At 35.5% G+C, this 18,765-nt stretch overlaps 2 protein-coding genes across 4 annotated transcripts; one reads left to right on the forward strand and one right to left on the reverse strand.

The window, feature by feature from the left end:
* Positions 1–217: 217 nt before the first annotated feature.
* LOC138184540 (uncharacterized) lies at positions 218–3,900 on the reverse strand. The gene is made up of 4 exons (XM_069122603.1): positions 1,274–3,900; positions 874–1,165; positions 639–781; positions 218–494 (listed from the first exon to the last, which is right to left on the reverse strand). Exons 1-4 carry the CDS (start codon positions 1,294–1,296, stop codon positions 407–409), a joined length of 546 nt encoding a protein of 181 aa, XP_068978704.1. The 5' UTR covers positions 1,297–3,900; the 3' UTR covers positions 218–406.
* A 3,998-nt stretch (positions 3,901–7,898) lies between these two features.
* Positions 7,899–18,747, forward strand: LOC138184557 (transcription factor Clamp). 3 transcript variants are annotated; one of them, XM_069122641.1, is made up of 9 exons: positions 7,899–8,603; positions 8,793–8,880; positions 9,086–9,196; positions 9,436–10,066; positions 10,255–10,347; positions 10,611–10,697; positions 11,706–11,864; positions 11,971–12,274; positions 12,355–18,747. In XM_069122641.1, coding segments are annotated over exons 1-9 (1,785 nt in total). In that variant the 5' UTR covers positions 7,899–8,601; the 3' UTR covers positions 12,665–18,747. The 3 variants fall into 3 exon arrangements, with proteins under 3 accessions (XP_068978742.1, XP_068978743.1, XP_068978744.1); XM_069122642.1 differs by lacking the exon at positions 10,611–10,697 and having other exon boundaries at positions 7,900–8,603; XM_069122643.1 differs by lacking the exon at positions 7,899–8,603 and having other exon boundaries at positions 8,793–8,934.
* Positions 18,748–18,765: the final 18 nt, after the last annotated feature.

Genomic DNA, 18,765 nt, shown 5'->3' on the forward strand with positions numbered 1-18,765 from the left:
GTCTGATATAATACGCTTAAGTTTACTGTTGATTCACAGTTGAGTTTGATTTATATCTCGCCTGATACGAAGTTACACGAATTTACTAGTTCGTTTAAACGTGCTAACGAAGCTTGCCACTATTATGTAACGTAAAAATTGTATATATTTATCGTATTATATCATATATTGTAACAATATATAAACGATTCTTATCTCGTATTCTCCACCAAATTTCAGTATCCCAAATTAATTATGAACCCAAAATTATGCAATTTTTAATCAGCTTTTTAACATATACATAGCACATTAGCTACTTTCCTTATCATACAAAGTATCAAGCGTAACAATATTCAATCGTACGAATCATAGTTTTATTATATCTTTACAATTACTTGGATTTTTCAAATTTCGAAACACGACTCTCCTAGAACTTTCGAACAGCGCTGTATATCTGTCCGAGCCGTTCTCTCGTTTTCAAAAACGAAAAGTGCTTTAACTTTTTAATGGAATCCCTGGCAAAAAACGTTGTCTTCGATCATTTGTTAACGACAAAAAAAGACAATACGCTCGGGTTAAGGATAATCAAAAATATCAGAAAGTAAAAGGCCGCATTTAAAAAAAAAGCCAATCGTGAAGCTTCGTATCTGTGCACCCACCTCTCCTTTCGAATGTTTCCGTGCGCCATATCCTCGTTGGTTCCCTCGATCGTGACGAATATCATCGCGCCCCCGATACTGTACAAAAGCACGATAACAAATAAGAAAATGTGCGTGAACCATCGTCTGCTCCAGGAACTGACCTGTGCAGAAATTCGTAATACCGATATCAGTACTAGCCATCTTGACGCGAATATACAACAAGAACACACACGCGAAATCATTTAACGCGGACCTTCTCGTAAAGCCAGAACGCGCTCTTCTCGCCGACACTTAGGCCAGACTTGGTCAGATCCTTGATGCCCTGGAACTGGCTGAAGACGAACTCGCTGGCCTTGTTCGCGTAAATCACCCGTGGTTGGCCAGAAACAGGAGTCATCGGCATGGGGGTTTGGCCGTACGGTGTTGGTACGTACCCCATACCCGGTTGTGGATAGAATTGACCCGGTATCGGAAGTTGAATCTTCAATCTAGGGGGCGGCGCCTGCCGCCCATCCGGCGAATTTGACATTCCTTTAAGGCTTCTTCTTTCGTCGTCGAAAAAAAAAAAAAAAAATAAAATAAAATAAAATGAAAGCTCGTAGTTTATGACAATTAAGCTTTCTTAAAGTATCTTAGAAATCCTTTAGAATCACCTAGAACTATCACAGTCAGTCATCACTCTGTCTCTCTCTTTTTTGTGCTTTAACACTGTAGTTTCTACTTCGTGTTACGTATCACTGAAGATCGAGTGCGTATTAATATATATTTGTGCTTCGAACAGCATCAAGACTTTCTTCTCGGTATTTCCAATATCGTTAGATCCGAGAACACGAGTATAAATAAATGCTGATGTAGATTCAGTAGGCAAATGGTTAGCTATGTCTTAATTCCACGCGGAATTTAACACAGAAATAGGGTCGTCGGACAATCGGACACGTTTGCCGTGAATTTACAGCCGGCTATATTCCAAGATACTCCCTCGATAGAACCCTCGTCTAGAACGACTCTTAATTTATCATAGAGCCATCGCGTCCCGGATAATCCGGATTAGCTGGTATGCTACTAAATCACCACCACTCTGCCAAAACTCAAAAAAATGTCACCACTATGGCGAAATCCAATCGAAGTGGAATTCCTTATTTAGATATAATATCTTTCTACGTAACAACATTCCTTGGAATTTGTTGGCAAAATATAATAAATATTCGGTGAGAAATTGTCCTTTTTCGAACTGCGATCCTTCCAGGTCTCAAAGAAATCACAAGATAAGTCACTATCCAGTGGGATCCAGTTGGGAATCTTTATTTAGATAACATCCTTGTTGAAATTTGTTAGAAAAGGACGTAACAAATATTCACTCAGAAATTTCTCTCTTTTCACTTCAACGTCGCAGGAGTGAAACGGAGTGACGAAATTTCCTCGAGTTTACAAAAGGAGAACACGAGGGTCGAATATAAAGCTCTAAGGTATGTGATTAGAAAGCAGCGACGAACGCGTACGCATGGTACTCGTTGATCTTGACCGTGCTCCTCCTGTTCAATCTCGAACTTGGTGGCTCGGTTGATTTCCAATTTCGTGGCTGCCTAAAATTATTCGAGCGACATACCCACGAGTCAGTGACCCCGGATGAGATGCATCTTAGCAATAAATAGATCGACTGTCCGCGAACGTGTCGACGAATTTAAGTATCAGGTACACGAATAGTTTGTGCGCCTCTTCTAATTAATTGATTTATCAAACTCACGCTTACTTTCTAAAATAAAGAACGAAGAAGCGTCTACGACGAGGTGTGAACGGTTAAAAAGATGATTTTTATTTAATAGTAAAGATATCGAGAAAAGAATGAAATCAATTGAATCCCAGAGGAACGTTGCTAGTAGCGACGAAAGTACTTTCGATGATCGAGTAAAGGATTAAAGAGGATGCTTCGTTCGGTAAAATCTCTTTTCTCGTTGGAGGAATCGTACGAACCGCCGACCGAGTACAGCTTCTTCGTTCAACGATGCAACTCGATATTTCTTCAAGGACTTGTCGTTTTAAAATCAACGCGCACTTTAACGCAGTCTTTCGAGGTTCCTTGGGAGTGAAATCTCCAGTCCACTTATTTCTTAATTAGCCACTCGCCCAATCAAGTCATCGAACGAGTACTACGCTTAGGCTAGCAGAAATTCGTGCTTCGTCGCTTTACTAAGATTTTTTGCATTTACTATTCGCCCCAAATTCGCGAGAATTTTATCAAACTGCAACCTATTCACTAGAAATTTTATCAAATTGTAACCTATTTACAGGAAATCTTATTAAATAGAATATATTTAATATTTGTTCCTTCTTGTTTAATGTTAGGGAGATTATAATGATCGAATGAAAGCATAACGTGGATTCGAGTAATTTCACAAGCTATCATCGATAACGTATTACGTGTCTGATAAATCCAGTGGCTGCCACTTTCCACTTTCCTCCAGCAGAGTACCCCTCGACAGGAAGAATCCTTTCGTTCGCTGCCTGACTTATCTTATTCCTTCGTTTCTCACTTCTCGAAGGAACCACGAGGCTCGTTCGTCATTTCACTCTGATCGGGAACATGATCGTGTCAGCCTCCGTTATCCTCCAGCGCGTCATTTGTATCCTTTGTGCGGGACGATTGCGTTTAATTCACTTTCTGGCAACGACCACGTTTAGCTCTCCTCCCAACGACAATTTGTACAAAACTAGGAAGCTCGTGGCTCATCAATACTGCACTACCAACAGAATTTACATAGCGCTCAGTTCAATTTCTGACTTCCAATTGTTATTTCGAAAGAAAATTGATTACTTCGGTCCTGTTGGAAGCTGTGTCCGAACATTCAAATTTTATTATTTATTTTATTATTTCATCCTCTTGGAAGCTGTATGCAAAGATTCGCAAATACGAAAATTTGTTATTTGAAGAGAAGGTTTGTTATTTCGATCCTCTTGAAAATTATATTCAACGATTCACATCTGCTCAAAGCTTTGTATCACTATATTATCTCACGTTGCTTTATTTGTATTTCTTCCTTTATTTTCCCTAGGTATTTAATTATTTAATATTTGGTTAATTTTGTAAATATTTGCTGTCTCGTCTGTGAAGAAATTATTTGTTAGAGATTGGCTAATTGCGAGAATGGAATCGCGGTGTTCACTGTTCGCGTGCACTGCGCGTCCCTTTCAGTAATTCTCCCCGTTTGTGTCAGGAACAGAGAAAACCCGGGAACTGTATCGTACGTGGCTCTCGAATACCTCTGGCGACGGCGTCGCGACGCCAACTGACTGAGTGAGACTGGTGCCGGGCGACGAGGCATTTTGAAACGGGCGCTACGATTTACAGGGCCGTACTGGCTACTTAAAAATTCATCTGGCTTATGTAATTTAGTGCGACAACAACTTGCAGGGAACATAAAACACGATGTACTCGTCTCGTTGATGGGATAATGGTATTAGGAAACATATTTGTCTCGAATATATTAAGAACTGTGTTAAAACACAAACGAGACCAATTTCAGATACTAGGATAAATTACGCTTTTTCGATATTCTATAATTCCCTTTAGATTATGTTTTTGAAGATTAAGACTCAGGAGAAATTTGATATACATCAATGAGGTCTAATCTTCAATTTTATTGAGAGATTGAGATAAATTGTGCTATCCAAGAGGATATTTTCCAATTTCTTTTAGATTACGTCTTCGAAAATTAACATTTAAGTGAAATTTGACGCACAAGAATATCTTATTTTTTAATCTCACGTTGCAAATTAATTGTGGAAAATACGAATGAATCAGAATACTTTTGAAATACCCTTATTATTGTCACTAGATGTTCATGTACAATCGAATGCAGTACATTGAAGAAACGATATCTGTATCGATGCTTCTTACAGCGAGCAAATATCGCTGAAATATTTTTAAATCGCGAATATCGCATACCACTCGAACGACCAATTCACGAAATCTCACGAAATATTCGATAGTCCAGCATAGAATCCTCTTCACCGTAGAAAATCTGATCTTTCGGATCCTCCGTCTCTGAATCTTCATTGCTTCGTGGACAAGAAGCGTTCTTTGCTGGATGTTCCAACGCAGAACGATCTCGAAGTGGGTCACCTATATCGATTGCGCGTCCGAGGGAACTTTTAAAATCGCATCAAACAAACACTCGAAATAAAAACCTATACCGAAGCTAAAAACGTACATCGTATCAGAATCATTTATATCCATTATTCGAGAAGGCAAGTCCAGCTCCTAACACAAATAGCATGCGATTCTATTGTTAATGAAAAATTCTATTCTCGAAAGGCTATTCTCCTAGGCCATTTATCAAAATTGAAGATGTCGTTTTGGCGATGCTGCTGCGTAAAAAAGACAGTGGCACGGCGAATTTCGCAACGCGATATCCTGCGACACTGCTAATAGTCGGTTAAAGCGACGCCTCCCACGCTTCAACGCGTATTTAGACAAGCTGAAAGAAGATCGAGAGGATGGTCTGTTTGCCAGTATATACAATTTCGCAGTATGTTTCGCGACATCGATCAAGTGTAAAATCAGATATGGATACAAGTATTTTTATGCAAATAGCGATGAAGTTGTTGTTTTAAAGAAACTTCAAGTTTTTCGGAGTTACGAAAAAGAAACTATTAAAAATTTACTCTTACAGAAATAGCGACGAAGTTGCGACTCTAATGAAACTTAAAATCTTCTAAAATCACAAAAATCAAAGGTATTAGAAAGGAGCAATTTTTTAGTCTCTCGTACGGTAAGTGATGATAGAATTATGATTTTAGTAACTCTTAAGTACTCGAAGAACGAACGAACGCAAGATCAGACAGCTGAATTCGAGTTTTCCCAAGATTTGAAAATTGGGGAAAATAGGACCGTGGAGTAGTTTGACTTATAAAATGGCATAATTACAGTGATACATGTGCTTTGTTCGACTTTTGATACAAGCTTGACTCTGGTATGCCGTTTACATAAAAGCGAAAGGGTTGCTTTCTGGATTACACGATACCATTTCAAAAGCATGAGCAAACCATAACCACGAAATAAGCCAGCAACGATACTGGCTATATTTAGACGCGGAAAAATGTACATTGAAATGAAAATACTGTTTTGAGAAAACTAATGAGAGAAAAGTATAAATTTCCGGATCAAGAATAGTTCTCGACTATACCTTGATGATTATTCCTGAGGAAAGGAATGAGGAATATTAAAATCATTTATTTCAACGCTGTAGCAAGATATATTTTAATGAATTAACTATTTTTAGGATTTAAAGCTGAAAGTGTCGAGATTCTCCTGATTATACTGAAGATCTTCATATCCTATATTCGGTCGTTTCCTCATTTATTCGATCATTCTTCAAGTATTTGAAAGTAATTACATGATCTTCGTATAAGGAGCCGTGTAAATTTTCAACTTTTAATAGCGTTTAATAGCTTTAATCTTTGTAATTTTAAAATATTTCAAAACCTATGCTCTTGAAACCGTAAAATGACTGAGTAGATCGCTTTGTTCGCGGTAATTTCATTTGTAACTTGTACTGCGGAAATTGCACTATCCAGAGGAATTTGTACATTTTACGCGAAACACGTACCTACTCAATGTTAAAAGTTTTGAAAGGTGAAATACCTTTGAATAATATGGCAAGGAAATAGAAGCGTTAATCCTTTACATTAACTTAACTGCGCCAGCAACTGAATATTTTGTTACTTTGATTGCTTTAAATTTTCCCTAAGATGATAAATAAAGGAGGGAATAATTTGGGAAGGAGAATAATTTTGGAATAACGATTTTGGGTAGAGAGAAATTGATGTTCTGAAATTTATCAGGAAAATTAGTATTGTACGCGTCGTCAATGTGAGTACGTAACTCATGATGTTCCAGCCACATTTGTATGTATAGAGCTATGCACACACATGACTTTAATCTCTCGTCCTTTCATAGAAGGCTGACCCATTTGATACGATGTCCTCAAGGAAATATTTTGCATGACTTGTCAACGAAATTTCTCTAATACCGCATCTTTATCTGAAAAAAGCTTGTTAAACATCACTTTTTAATATCAGTATTATTTACTAAATTTTATTATAACATATCTACTGTTTATTTGTAATGAAAATTTATTTTATTGAGTGACTATTTGGTAAGGTTTAAACGCTTATCAGGCAACATTTAAACTTTGTCCTTATATATTGTCCATTATTTATAAATCACAAGATAATGGAATCATATGCAACGTCGTTTATTATAATGTTTGGCAGGTTTTGTTAGTTGACGCTCATCGGTAACAATGTTCAGATAGAGAAATATATCTTTTATGTAGACTTAAACAAAAATAGATCTTCTAATATAGAATAAATGAAAATGGATAGCGTATGATTTCTAAATTATCTTAGAAAATAATAATATATTCCATATATAAACCATACATAACTTGAAGAAATCATACGAACAATAATATTTTTTTATTTTTTTAAACCGACAATGTGATGTACGTTAAACGGATCTCTTATTTTTCAATTGTATGAATTAGTTATAAAAAACGCCACAGTATATGAATCGGTAAGGTAGTGAAAATATGCAAAATAAAATATATGCCAAATTTTAAAACCGATTGCTGATATACATTCATCACGTTTCCATGAACCGTTGGAGACTGGAAATCGTTAATAAATATCACGTGATTCAATTTCAAATTAATTATAAACGAGCGACCATTTTCCTCAATAATGTATGGACGATTATACGCAACGGGTAAAAACTTCAAATACCTGTGTGGGTCTTGGAAACTCAGCAGCGCCATCTTACATCGGACAGCTGAATTACTTATGAATGTAAACTCTCAAGCTAGATTTCCACGTCAACTACATACTTCACAGATACAAAAGACATTTTTACACCTAAAATATGTATATAATAAATATAAAATTATAACTACTTAGTAGTTTAATATTACTTATTATTTTTACAATTCCAGTATATAGTTTCATCCTAAAATAACATACTTATTCTCATAAAAAAACCAAACAACAAAAACTTATTCCAAATAAAAATAAAATACTTGTAAATATTTAAGAAAGACTCGAGAATATTTCTCTAAATCTCATGAAAAAAAGTGTAATGTTAATAGGAAGAGATAAATGATGATTTCTAAGACTGTCACGTAGAGAACGTAGAGACCAATGAGAAGCGAGGACAGTAGGTCATGGACCAATGAAATCGCTTGGTGTAACGGCTATTAGCGTCTGTGGAGCGTCACCGGGAGCTGACCTTGGCGGCGCTTGGCTGCGGCTGCATTCACGGAAGGCGCCCGAAAACGCTTCGGAAAAAGGCATCGGGGGCAGCGCGCGTTCGTGTCGCCCATTGTTATCCTCGTCGCGTGTAATGGCTACCGTAGAGTTTGTTGACGGTGCTCGGTCTGCTTGTTCGCGCATCGGCCTATCCTGAGCCACGGTACGCGGCGACGTGGCCCAACCTGACGGGAATAAAATCAAAGAGAGCTTTAACGCTGAGGTACCGCCAATTTTATGCAACCGAGAAACCCGCGCTTCGTATACCAGTCGCCGCAACCGCCACCGCGCTTGGACGACATGATCTGCGCGGGTCAACGCTGCTCATTGACAAGCGTGTAACTCAAAACTGATTTCGCGGCATCCACAACAGGCGAAATCTCACCGGCGTTGTGCCCAGTGTTAATTTTAACGGGATCTAACGTATTAAAAAGGTGTATCAAAGCACTAAATCGATCGCCATTGATTTTTCCGTCGCGACCACGGCCCTACCGACACGAGGAATTTGTTTCTCGGATGTTGTATAGGACGAAACATATAAATTAGTTATTAAGGTATCACGATCACCAGGAATAGTAGTGACCAGCTGCGCGGCATTCCGCGCCGCAGTCATGGCAACTAGAAGATCATCCGTTTGGCACCCAGACATGTAACCCGCGGCGCCCGTGTAGACTATCACATGTGAGTATCGTATGTCGCGGTTATACTTTGAGCCCTTGTTTCTTACCTTTGTTCTATCACTCTTTTCTTTTTATATTTATCTATGAAAGTTATCTCTAACTACTTTGGTGTGGTTCCGTTACATATCTAGATGTATCACATACAGCTCCTGTTTTGTTTCCATTTAATGAATGCCTACTGATTGTGCAGGGTCAAAGGCAACACATCAATGGCCCTAGAATCAAATGGCAGCAACGTGGTGTGGTTGAACACAACCCGTCCTGATCAAATACAACAGGTATGCAGCTTGTATACCAGCACGACGTAAAAAAGGAACGAGTTTTCTCCATTGGTATTTATTAGCTTCTCATTGATGCTTAATACGCATAACGTATACCAATGTGTATAGCACGTTGATTTAAACAAAGCCATATAGAATGTCACTGTTTTTTGTGGATGTAGTACAAGACTCGTAATATCTAACAATAATTACTGCTTAACAGAGCCAACCAATCGAACAGCCAGTGAAGTGTTCCATGTTTACTCAAACTGAGCAAACCAATAGTTTTACTCAGACGGAGCAGAGTAATTCGAGCTACGGCGATCAGAGACAGGTTACTAATTTTGAAACTATAAACAGAGATAGGTTTTTACATCTGATTTAAGAAGGAACAGTGTATAAGTAGATCATATCCTTAAATATGTATAATATCTTTCATTAAATAAGTTTCTATATTTTACTTCCTTTTTACATAGATCTGTTATATAAATTTTTAATCAATAATGTATTTACCTGTCTCTGTATTTATTATATTAAATATAAGAAATTGTTATTTACAATATTAATTTACAGCAACAAGCAGCTATGTTTGACCCACAACAAATACAGCAGCAGCAAGCTGCTCAAGGTCAACAATCGCAACAGCAACAATCTCAGCAGATGTATGTTACAACAGATAAGAAAGAGGATAAATCCCAGCAGCAATCTGCAACTGCAGACTTCCCTTTCTATTACAATGTCAACATGCTCCAAAAGGTTCAAACAAATGCAGTGAGCACAATCGGTGCAATCACAACCGATGACAAGGGTTGTTATCGTTTTGATGTTCAACCTGTCGGTTATAACACATTACTGAATCAGATGAGTATTGCGGCTGCTACCAATGCAACCTTCAAATGTGATATTTGTGGTTTGGTCTTTGGGCATATGAGTTTGCTGAATCATCATAAACGGATTCATAATACAACACCTAGTAATCTTCAGCAACAACCACAGCAAGTTGTTGTACAAACACCTACAACAGTTACTGTTGCAACTACACCAGAAAGACCATATACCTGTGATGTGTGTGGAGCTTGTTTTGCATTACCAGGAGAATTAAAGAGCCATAAGACAAATATGCACCAGAAACCAAAGGTGCAGATTTGTGAAGATTGTGGCAGTGAAGACCCTTGTGAACACCATCCTACTAAAATTAAAAAGAGTATGTTCATCATTCATTATTTACTGTAAAAATATTTTCCATTGTAACATATAACAACATATAAAATGTTAATATGAATGTTATTTGGCTTTAACTTTTACAGAAACTTCAAATAATTACTTTGATTTATAGTATATTTTAATATTCTGTATCTAATAAATACTTCAAATGTATTTTTGTTTTTATAGCTATCAAACCTGGTCATCATCCAGTGAAACGAAGGGGTGTCACCAGTGTTACTAAGTGTCATAAATGTAATGGCACAGGAATAATTTTTATTGGTAAGTAAAAATTACCATTGCCATGCTTCATGCAGAATAGAAGAAAAATGTTTGCTACGAAAAATTAGATTCTCTATTGTTTTAAAATAATATATTATATTATATTAATATATATAATGTTAATATATGTATATATATAATATTAACACGTATAAAAATTAATAAGATAAAAGAAACATTTTTCTTACTAAACCATAATCATCTTTCCTGTACTACTATCATTTCATTACTATCATGATCGTACATCGGGTGGTGTATGGTAGGTAAACACGACGAAAAACTAGATTCTGGAATCAGTTCCCTCGCAAAGTGTGGCGGCTGCAAGGCAACAGGCCGCATCATCATAGGAAGTAAGTCGGAGAAATTAAAGCCAAAGAATAAGGGATTTATATTTCATAGTATATTTTAGAACCGTTTATTAATAATTGGATAATATCATTTAAATTTGTCTATCAATTATAAAAGTTTTAAAAGTCATTATACCTTCTTATACCTTACTTGAAAAAAAATAAATAAATACCGTTATATCACCGTTTCGTAAAAATAATATTTAGAATCATTTCGTCGTTATTTGTTTTGCTTCTTTCTCGAATTTATGGCAAAAAAATAAGTGTTTAATGCTGCAAAAATTTAGTACCATAAGCTTCTTTCATTATTTATAGTACCTACCATATTTTATTTGCATGGATTTGTTGTAGATAGACAAAAGTCTTCAGCACTGCTGGTTTTTCCCAATATTAAAAATTTTGAATTTTGGTTGCATCAATTCTGTTTTCTTTTTGGTAGCATTGTCGATATTTACATTTAAGAATCATTGCACGGAATAAAATCTCCCCTAAGGGACAGTTTTATGAATTTGATTCACTAAACTTTAGCATTGTTAATATGGAAAAGTTATTTTAGATTTCAGTTCATATAGTTCATTCTTTCTTTATTTCAAGACATAGGCAATAAGGAACTTATTTTGATACTCTGAATATAACTAATCATTCTATACATATATATAATGATCCAAAAATCATCAGATTTAAAACATCTGATCATACCTCATTTCTTATTTTCTGCACTAACTTCCATAACCCGCATGTTCAGATTTCTACATAATATTGTTACATTTTGCCCAAAGCATTAGTTCTGCATCATAAAATGATTTATTGGTGCTATAATGTAGAATTTCTCTTTTCTATATTGAAATCCCCTTTTGGATATATCAACAAAGAGTATATTTTTCAAAGAACCATACACAATCCAGTGTCTCTAATTCTTCAAAGCATTTACTCAATCATCTCGAAGCATATCTTTTTGTAGAACTGGCCCTTCGAGGAAAACTAAGAAATCGGATGTTCTTTTATTTACAGGCGGTAAACAGAACAGTCAAAATCAGGCAGAGAAGCCGTTTCATTGCAACGTATGTGATGGAACATTCTCCAGATATTCGTCACTTTGGTCCCATAAGAGACTTCATTCTGGAGACAAACCTTTCAAGTGCGAAGTTTGTGGCTTAGCTTTTGCAAAAGGTGAATAAAATAGAATCATTCAAATTATGGTAACTTGTTCTAAAAGATCATAATGTACACTGTCAACTTATTTTTACAATCACGCTATTTATTTTTACATTTATAGCTGCTTATCTAAAAAATCATGGACGAGTGCATACTGGTGAAAAACCGTTTAAATGTAGTGTTTGTGGTATGCAGTTTTCGCAAAGTCCTCATTTAAAGAATCATGAGAGAATTCATTCTGGTGAACGTCCTTATCAGTGTGAAGTGTGTGAAAAAACATTCGCCAGACATTCGACCCTTTGGAATCACAGAAGAATTCATACCGGTGAAAAACCTTATAGATGTAATATATGCGGTTCGGCCTTTAATCAAGCTACACATCTGAAAAATCACGCGAAGGTTCACACTGGTGAAAAGCCTCATAGGTAATATGTAGCATGTACTTTTAATACTTCGTTATTTCATTTTCAATGTAAACATCTAATCAATATCGTTCTTCCTACAGATGTGATATATGTGAGATCGGATTTTCCGATCGCTTCGCATTAAAGCGTCATCGTGCAATTCATGAAAAGTACGGTCAAACTGCCCGAAATCAGAATGCGAATAATCCAAGTAACGCACAGCAAGCGAACGCGAGTAATCAGCAGCAACAGCAGCAGCAGCAGCAGCAGCAGCCTCAACAAGCACAGCAAGGTCAACAGGTTGTCGTAGTGAATGCCACGACTCCTGTTACCGTAAGTCAAGGTCAAGGGCAAGCGGTAATGCTCGAAGAAGTCTACAAGTGTCAGGTGACCTTCCCAGAGCCTAAATGATTCAGCTAGAGAATACCTTTCAGGAGCTGGTAAAGGGGTTAATCTTTTAACCTTTTTAAACAAACAAATAAAAAGTAATTAACATTGAAAATGCAACGTACATGTGAACGTATGCAAAAAAAATGTAAAAGGAGATATGGATAACATTGATGAGGAGACAGGTTTCCAGAGTGGCTGGCAGCACATTTTATGTGCATATTCTGTGGGAGGATTATTTGGTGACAGTCGGGTATATCTTAAATAAATACGCATGGAAAGGGGATACGATTTAAAAAAAAAAAGAGAGACTCAGCGATAGTTTACGCGAGTGAGTAATTTTCATAGGATGTGACTCGGAAGAGTACGGCTCGTAAAAAATCGAAACACTCTCCCGACCACCGGTAGTAACAAAGACAAATTTTTTGTGAATGAATCCGGAGCGATATTAAAGGAAAGAATGAAGTAAAGAAGAAATATTAATAAATCTACTTTATATTTTCTCACTTGAGATAGACGCATTATTTAGAAACATTAACATCGGATCAAATAACATCATTAGAATCGTTTCTAACGATATTGTAGTTACTTCCGTTGATTTGTGAATGCCAAATTGCAAATTAATTTTTGTTTCTTTTTTTTTCTTGTATATTCTTGAGTCATACCCGTCGCTCTGAACAAAGTTTAATACAAAAAAGTTATAGTGAACGTAATTATATATATACAGGTTCTGTGACTCATTGAACGATAAAAAACACATGTGATAGCTTCGAGTGAATCTTGGCTAAGCAGGAAGTGACAGTAATCTGATCACTCTAATACTATGCATGCTATGCATTTTATTAGCGTCGTAGTTAAATGTTTCAGAAACGGATCTAAAAAATACAAATGTCAATAAGTTTATAGCGAAACGACAGATTTATTTTAAATGCCTGAACCTCGGCCCTTGTTTATTATTGTTTAAGTGAAAAAATGAAAATGATGAATATTGATTTATGCATATTATATGGTAATCTTGTTTGTTCTTACAAATTGAAATCAAGAATTAACTTAAGCAAAAAAAGAATAAAATGAAGAAAAAATAGGAATGTTAAAATTAAAATATGACAAAGAAAACATGTAAATCGTCATCGAAAAGGGAAGCTATTATCATCTTTGCATACGTCTTTATGTTATGAAACTGAAGTCGTGGTACGGAACGATATCGCGATTTGAGCGAGCCCTCTTCCGTCCAGTCATTCGGGATCACAAGAAAAAACTAATTATTGCGTTATTGCAATGACAACGACCACGATTTAACAAAATAAAAAAGAGGAATATGGTGACGACAAAGGTAACGCGTCACGCGAAGAGGATTTCTATCTCACACGGAGCTGCAATAAATAATAGTGAATATCGACGGGCAGACTAATCTGTTTTATAATTTTAAGACCGTGGACTATAATGGATATCAGTTACTAAAATAGTTGCTAGTTTGTAACAGCAAAATAGTTGGCTAGATTATCTATACAATATATACATAATTAATTTTTATATCCCCATTTGTTAAGAACGATGGCCAAACACCATCGCTGCGAACTCTTAAAATAGCGGTGAATCTGAAATCGGTTCGATTGTAACTTTTAAAAAAAAGGCATCAACGGTTTCACACCTACCGACTGGTCGGTAACTTTTGGTAACGGCAATGATCAGGATGCCACATACGCCATTTTGAGGCAAAGAAACACACTGTTCCTCGGACATCTACATCAACTGTATATTTTTTCCGCCATATAAAATTTTCTTTTTTGATATCTCTTAATTGTTTCGAGTAACTTTTGTATTATCCCCCTATTTCGTCTTTGTTGGGAATAATTAATGAAATTAAATATTTCTTTTCTCTCTTTTTTCTTAACTTCACTAAACAAATTACCGCTAATAGGAACCATTAACAATGAAACTTAATTTTTCAATAGCTATATCAACTTGATATTCAAACTGTTTTTGTACGAAAACGAAACGAATAAAGTAAATAATTATTGTAATAAATGAATCCTAAAACGTATACGGCGAACATACGACTATATGGCTCGGTGATGTCCCAAGAATCGTTTTTTTTTATACAGTATATAAAAACTGATTATTTAAGTATTAACGGAGAAACGCTATCGAAACGAAATACGTGATCACAAAGTGATCTACCCTCTGCAATCAAATCGTTGATCAGTAATGGAGAACTTTTGCAAAGAAAATCTGGGATTGGGGATTACTTTGTTTTTATCGCTATAACTTGTAAAATAAAGATAATACTATTATGTTTAATTTACTTTTAATGTGGTCATAATACCTGCTACAGTATTTTCGATTAGATTAGAAAAACTTTTCTCTTCGGTGTTCCCTGAATTTTCCGTTCATCTGATGCTTTTTGATTATATTATATATTTTTTCTTTCTTTTTTTAGTCACACAGTCCTTTACAAGTTTCAACGCTTTCCACAAAACTACGTTTTCGTTTCTATTTTCCTAAGACTGAGTGGTACACAGTTTAGTTGTCTTAACGGTATGCTTCACCTTAGCATGCCAGTGCAATGATTTCTTCTTAAATTATTGTTTAAATTAATTATGTAAAACTATGTAATTGTAGTTCTCCGAATAGTAATCGTCGATATTCTTGAATTTTTTATTGTTCCTTTAATTGAAACTCAGCCACTTTAGTCGAGGATAGTAAAAACTTGTAAATGATCACCCAAGTTAGAGTGTTTGAAATAAACGACATTTCCTCTGTTATTTCTTTGTATGACAGTGGTCTACAGTTCCCGAGGAAAAACAGAGTTTGTAAATATATGTATTAATAATTATACGATGTCTCCAGGTCGAAGAGGAGGGCTCTAATCGTAGCGTTTTACAAAACGACTCACTTTCGTTCGATTAAGCGAGTGAAAGCATGAAAAAATTAGAAGAAAGACAAACACGATTCTTAATCTGTCGAATTCCAAGGCGAGAGCTTGAAATTGTAATGTCTTAGATGCGATTTGATGGGAAAAACTGCTCAAAATAATTACGGAATCAAATGTTAGAAGGATTCTGGTAAAGTATTCAATTTTCTAAAATTTCCAATTGGAAAGATTCAATGTTTTTAAAATTTGTAATTTCCTTTTTTTTCGATTACTTCCACGTTTCGATTGATTTTTTCAGAATCTGATTCACATGAGCGACTCCCATAATTGTTTTGAGCAGTTCCGAATTGCTGGTTATAGATTAGCAAGATTTTTGTATCGAAAGATTATCGGGCCCTTTTGTTCGAACGAACTAACGCACTTTTATAATATTGTACCTACGTTAAATAGGAGACCTATCACCGAGAAAGGTTTATAAGGATTGTAAGTAACTAGGTGAATAAGTAATTTTAGGGTTCGCGTCGTAGAAATTATCGAAGGAGATACGGGACTGTTCATAAAGCAACCCCATAAATCGTGATATTCAATAAATTGCTAATCAGTGCCATTTATGAATAAATATTTCTGTTTTCCCTTTTCTGTTTCTTTTTTCAAATTGGCCATTTTAAGCACTGACGTACCCCTTCTTCGCTCCCTTGCAAAATCTGGTAATTTTTTTATCAGGCTCCTTAGATAATATTCTGCGTACGAAATGAAAATTCGGAGCTTCCATTTTAATCAAAACGCCTGGAAGCGTCTTCCTGAGCCTCGCGAGAATATATTCTGACCTATGTTCGGTTGTACATAAGCTCACGAATTCAAATCGCAAATGAACTTAAAGGGAAGAAAGGAATGAAATTACTTTGTTCTATATTGCGTTCGAAACGTATCGATCAATTTACGTAATCATGGAATCCTTCCTTGATCGTTTGAGGAATTAAGGGTCGAGGTTTCAGGGCCATCATGTAACTCGGCAATTTGTTTGTAATCGCATTGAGAAGGATCATTGAAGCGCCAGAAAATGTACGATTTTTTTCGACGATAAGAATCATCGAAGACGATCAGTGTCCTTAAAACGTTCGACCCTTTTGCGACCGCGTTGATTTTGAAGTACTGACGGCTTAATGAATTTGCGCATGCCATTCACTCAATGATTAATTCTTATCTGGATTTTAAAGAACGAAAACAAAGAAAGGCTCTTAACGTAACAGTATTTTATAATATAAACGGTAACACACTGACGTCAATGTCCAGATAAGGATTAAGCAGGCATATCGAGGTGAATATACGTAAAAACAAAACTTTGTATAAGTATATATTGTATAAGTCTTGTAACGTGTACAGTTTTTTCGTCCGTATTCGAAGGAAAGACGAAGGGTTTTTGTACAAAACTATCCTCGTTAAAACACTGCAGACACACGCAAAGGAAAAACGGACTTTTGCGATTCTCTTCCTTTTTTCCGGTTCGCGTTCTTTTTATTTTTCTCTCTCCTTTTGATAACAATATTCGTCGTCTAGCCAAAAAAGAAAGAACAAGCGAAAAGGAAGGTAGAAACTAGAAAAATAAACGGAAGTGGAGAAAACATTACGAGTACACGGTATACGGTACTGACTATACCGCAATTAACGTAGGAACATATTCGTAAATATTTAAAATGGAGAAAAATCGTGGAAGAGAGAAGGATGGAAATCATGAATGAAGCCTAGGTATAGCGTGCAATTTTATGAAATTTCTTAATTTAAAAAAATAAATAAGGAAAAAAAAGAAGAGGAAGGATAAACGGAATAAAAAACAAGGAAATATGCAGTCCTATCGCGATATAGATTAATTTTTACATGACACCATGTTGTATGGGCAATAATGCTGATCATACGAATTTTTGATAATAAAACACGTTCCTATTAAATTATCTGTTCATTGTCGTATTGTTAAGTCTTGTGAAGCGGGGCGTTTGGAAGAAAAGAAAAAGAAGAAAGAAAAAAGGAGACAATGTTCTGAGGATAATAGACTATGGGGTAGAAGAAGATGCAAGGGAAGAGTTGAAAATGGCCTCTTTGTAAGATAATAAGGAGACATCCTACTTTGAAGAGAAAAAAAAACATAATAATAAATAATAATACAAGAAACAAGAAAATAAAATGGGAGGATAGGAGAAAAAATAAAATAAAGAAGTCTTGTAATTTTCTATCATGACGACAAGAAAATTAGAGAAAAAAAAGGAACATTGTTAAACGCGAATCTAACGACGTGAGACTGTATATTTAACGTAATAATTTATTTTCAGGGTATCTATCGAGATATTTTTTCATTTGCCATTGTAAAAAAATTTTTGAAAATCTACGCACTTTCTAATAAGCTAAACTATAGTAGGAATGTAAAGTTATATATAAAAATTGTAAGATGACGATAATGATAGTGATGATATGATTATCGTAATGATGCTTAAGAGAGATGAATTATTATTTTCGTCTTTTTCACGGGGGACCTCGATCATTTTTAGCTGGTATTTTCATCGTCGAATTTGTAAGAATACTGGGAACACTTTGTTCCATGAATATTGTAAATGACGAACGAATGATCTCGGTATTTTTATCATCTGCCACATGATAATGCTGGAAACAGAGGATTGTAGTTAAAGAAGAACAAAAAATTTTACTTTTATCATGTAATACGTTATAGATGAAGCGAATTGTATTCCGCGATGCGCTCTTTTAAAATTAAGTTTCAATCTTTCGTTTTCCTTTGGCTTCGACTTCCGCGCGAGCTTTTCTTTTCAAGTCTGTCTAATATTGTGAGAAAAATGAACTTAAATATTTTTTAATTCGAACAATGTTGAAAGAAAAAAAAAGAGAATCATTTACAAAACAAAGCTAAACAATAAACGATAAAAATAGTATGCGGTGGGTGAAGCCACTCCGAAGAAACTTATAAAATGCGTGTGTACAAAATAACCAGGTGCGCACTCTCGAACACCGTTTTGTATGAAAAAGAACAGTCGTAAAGGAAAAAAAGATTGTCACTTTAGATTAGTCTGCTGTCAATATAACTAGAATTATAATTTTGAATGTAATATGTATCATACTGATTATTGCCTAGATAAGAAAACCGTACCGATTAAAAAGTTAGCGCACGATTATATCAGACTTTAGGTATAATAATAAATGATGTCCACGGGACATTTTCATTTTTGAAGACACGTCAATTTTATTC

Source organism: Bombus flavifrons, chromosome 10 (assembly GCF_040668555.2).
Source record: "Bombus flavifrons isolate JBK064 chromosome 10, iyBomFlav1_principal, whole genome shotgun sequence".
Lineage (NCBI taxonomy): Eukaryota > Metazoa > Arthropoda > Insecta > Hymenoptera > Apidae > Bombus > Bombus flavifrons.

Coding starts and splice junctions, on each gene's coding strand:
- LOC138184540 (XM_069122603.1), bottom strand. CDS start 1,296: ATGACTGACTGTGATAGTTCTAG. Junction 782..873: donor CGTTCTGGCTTTACGAGAAG/GTCCGCGTTAAA, acceptor ATTTCTGCACAG/GTCAGTTCCTGGAGCAGACG. Junction 495..638: donor GGAAACATTCGAAAGGAGAG/GTGGGTGCACAG, acceptor GTTTTTTGCCAG/GGATTCCATTAAAAAGTTAA.
- LOC138184557 (XM_069122641.1), top strand. Junction 10,348..10,610: donor CACAGGAATAATTTTTATTG/GTAAGTAAAAAT, acceptor GGTGTATGGTAG/GTAAACACGACGAAAAACTA. Junction 12,275..12,354: donor ACTGGTGAAAAGCCTCATAG/GTAATATGTAGC, acceptor TTCTTCCTACAG/ATGTGATATATGTGAGATCG.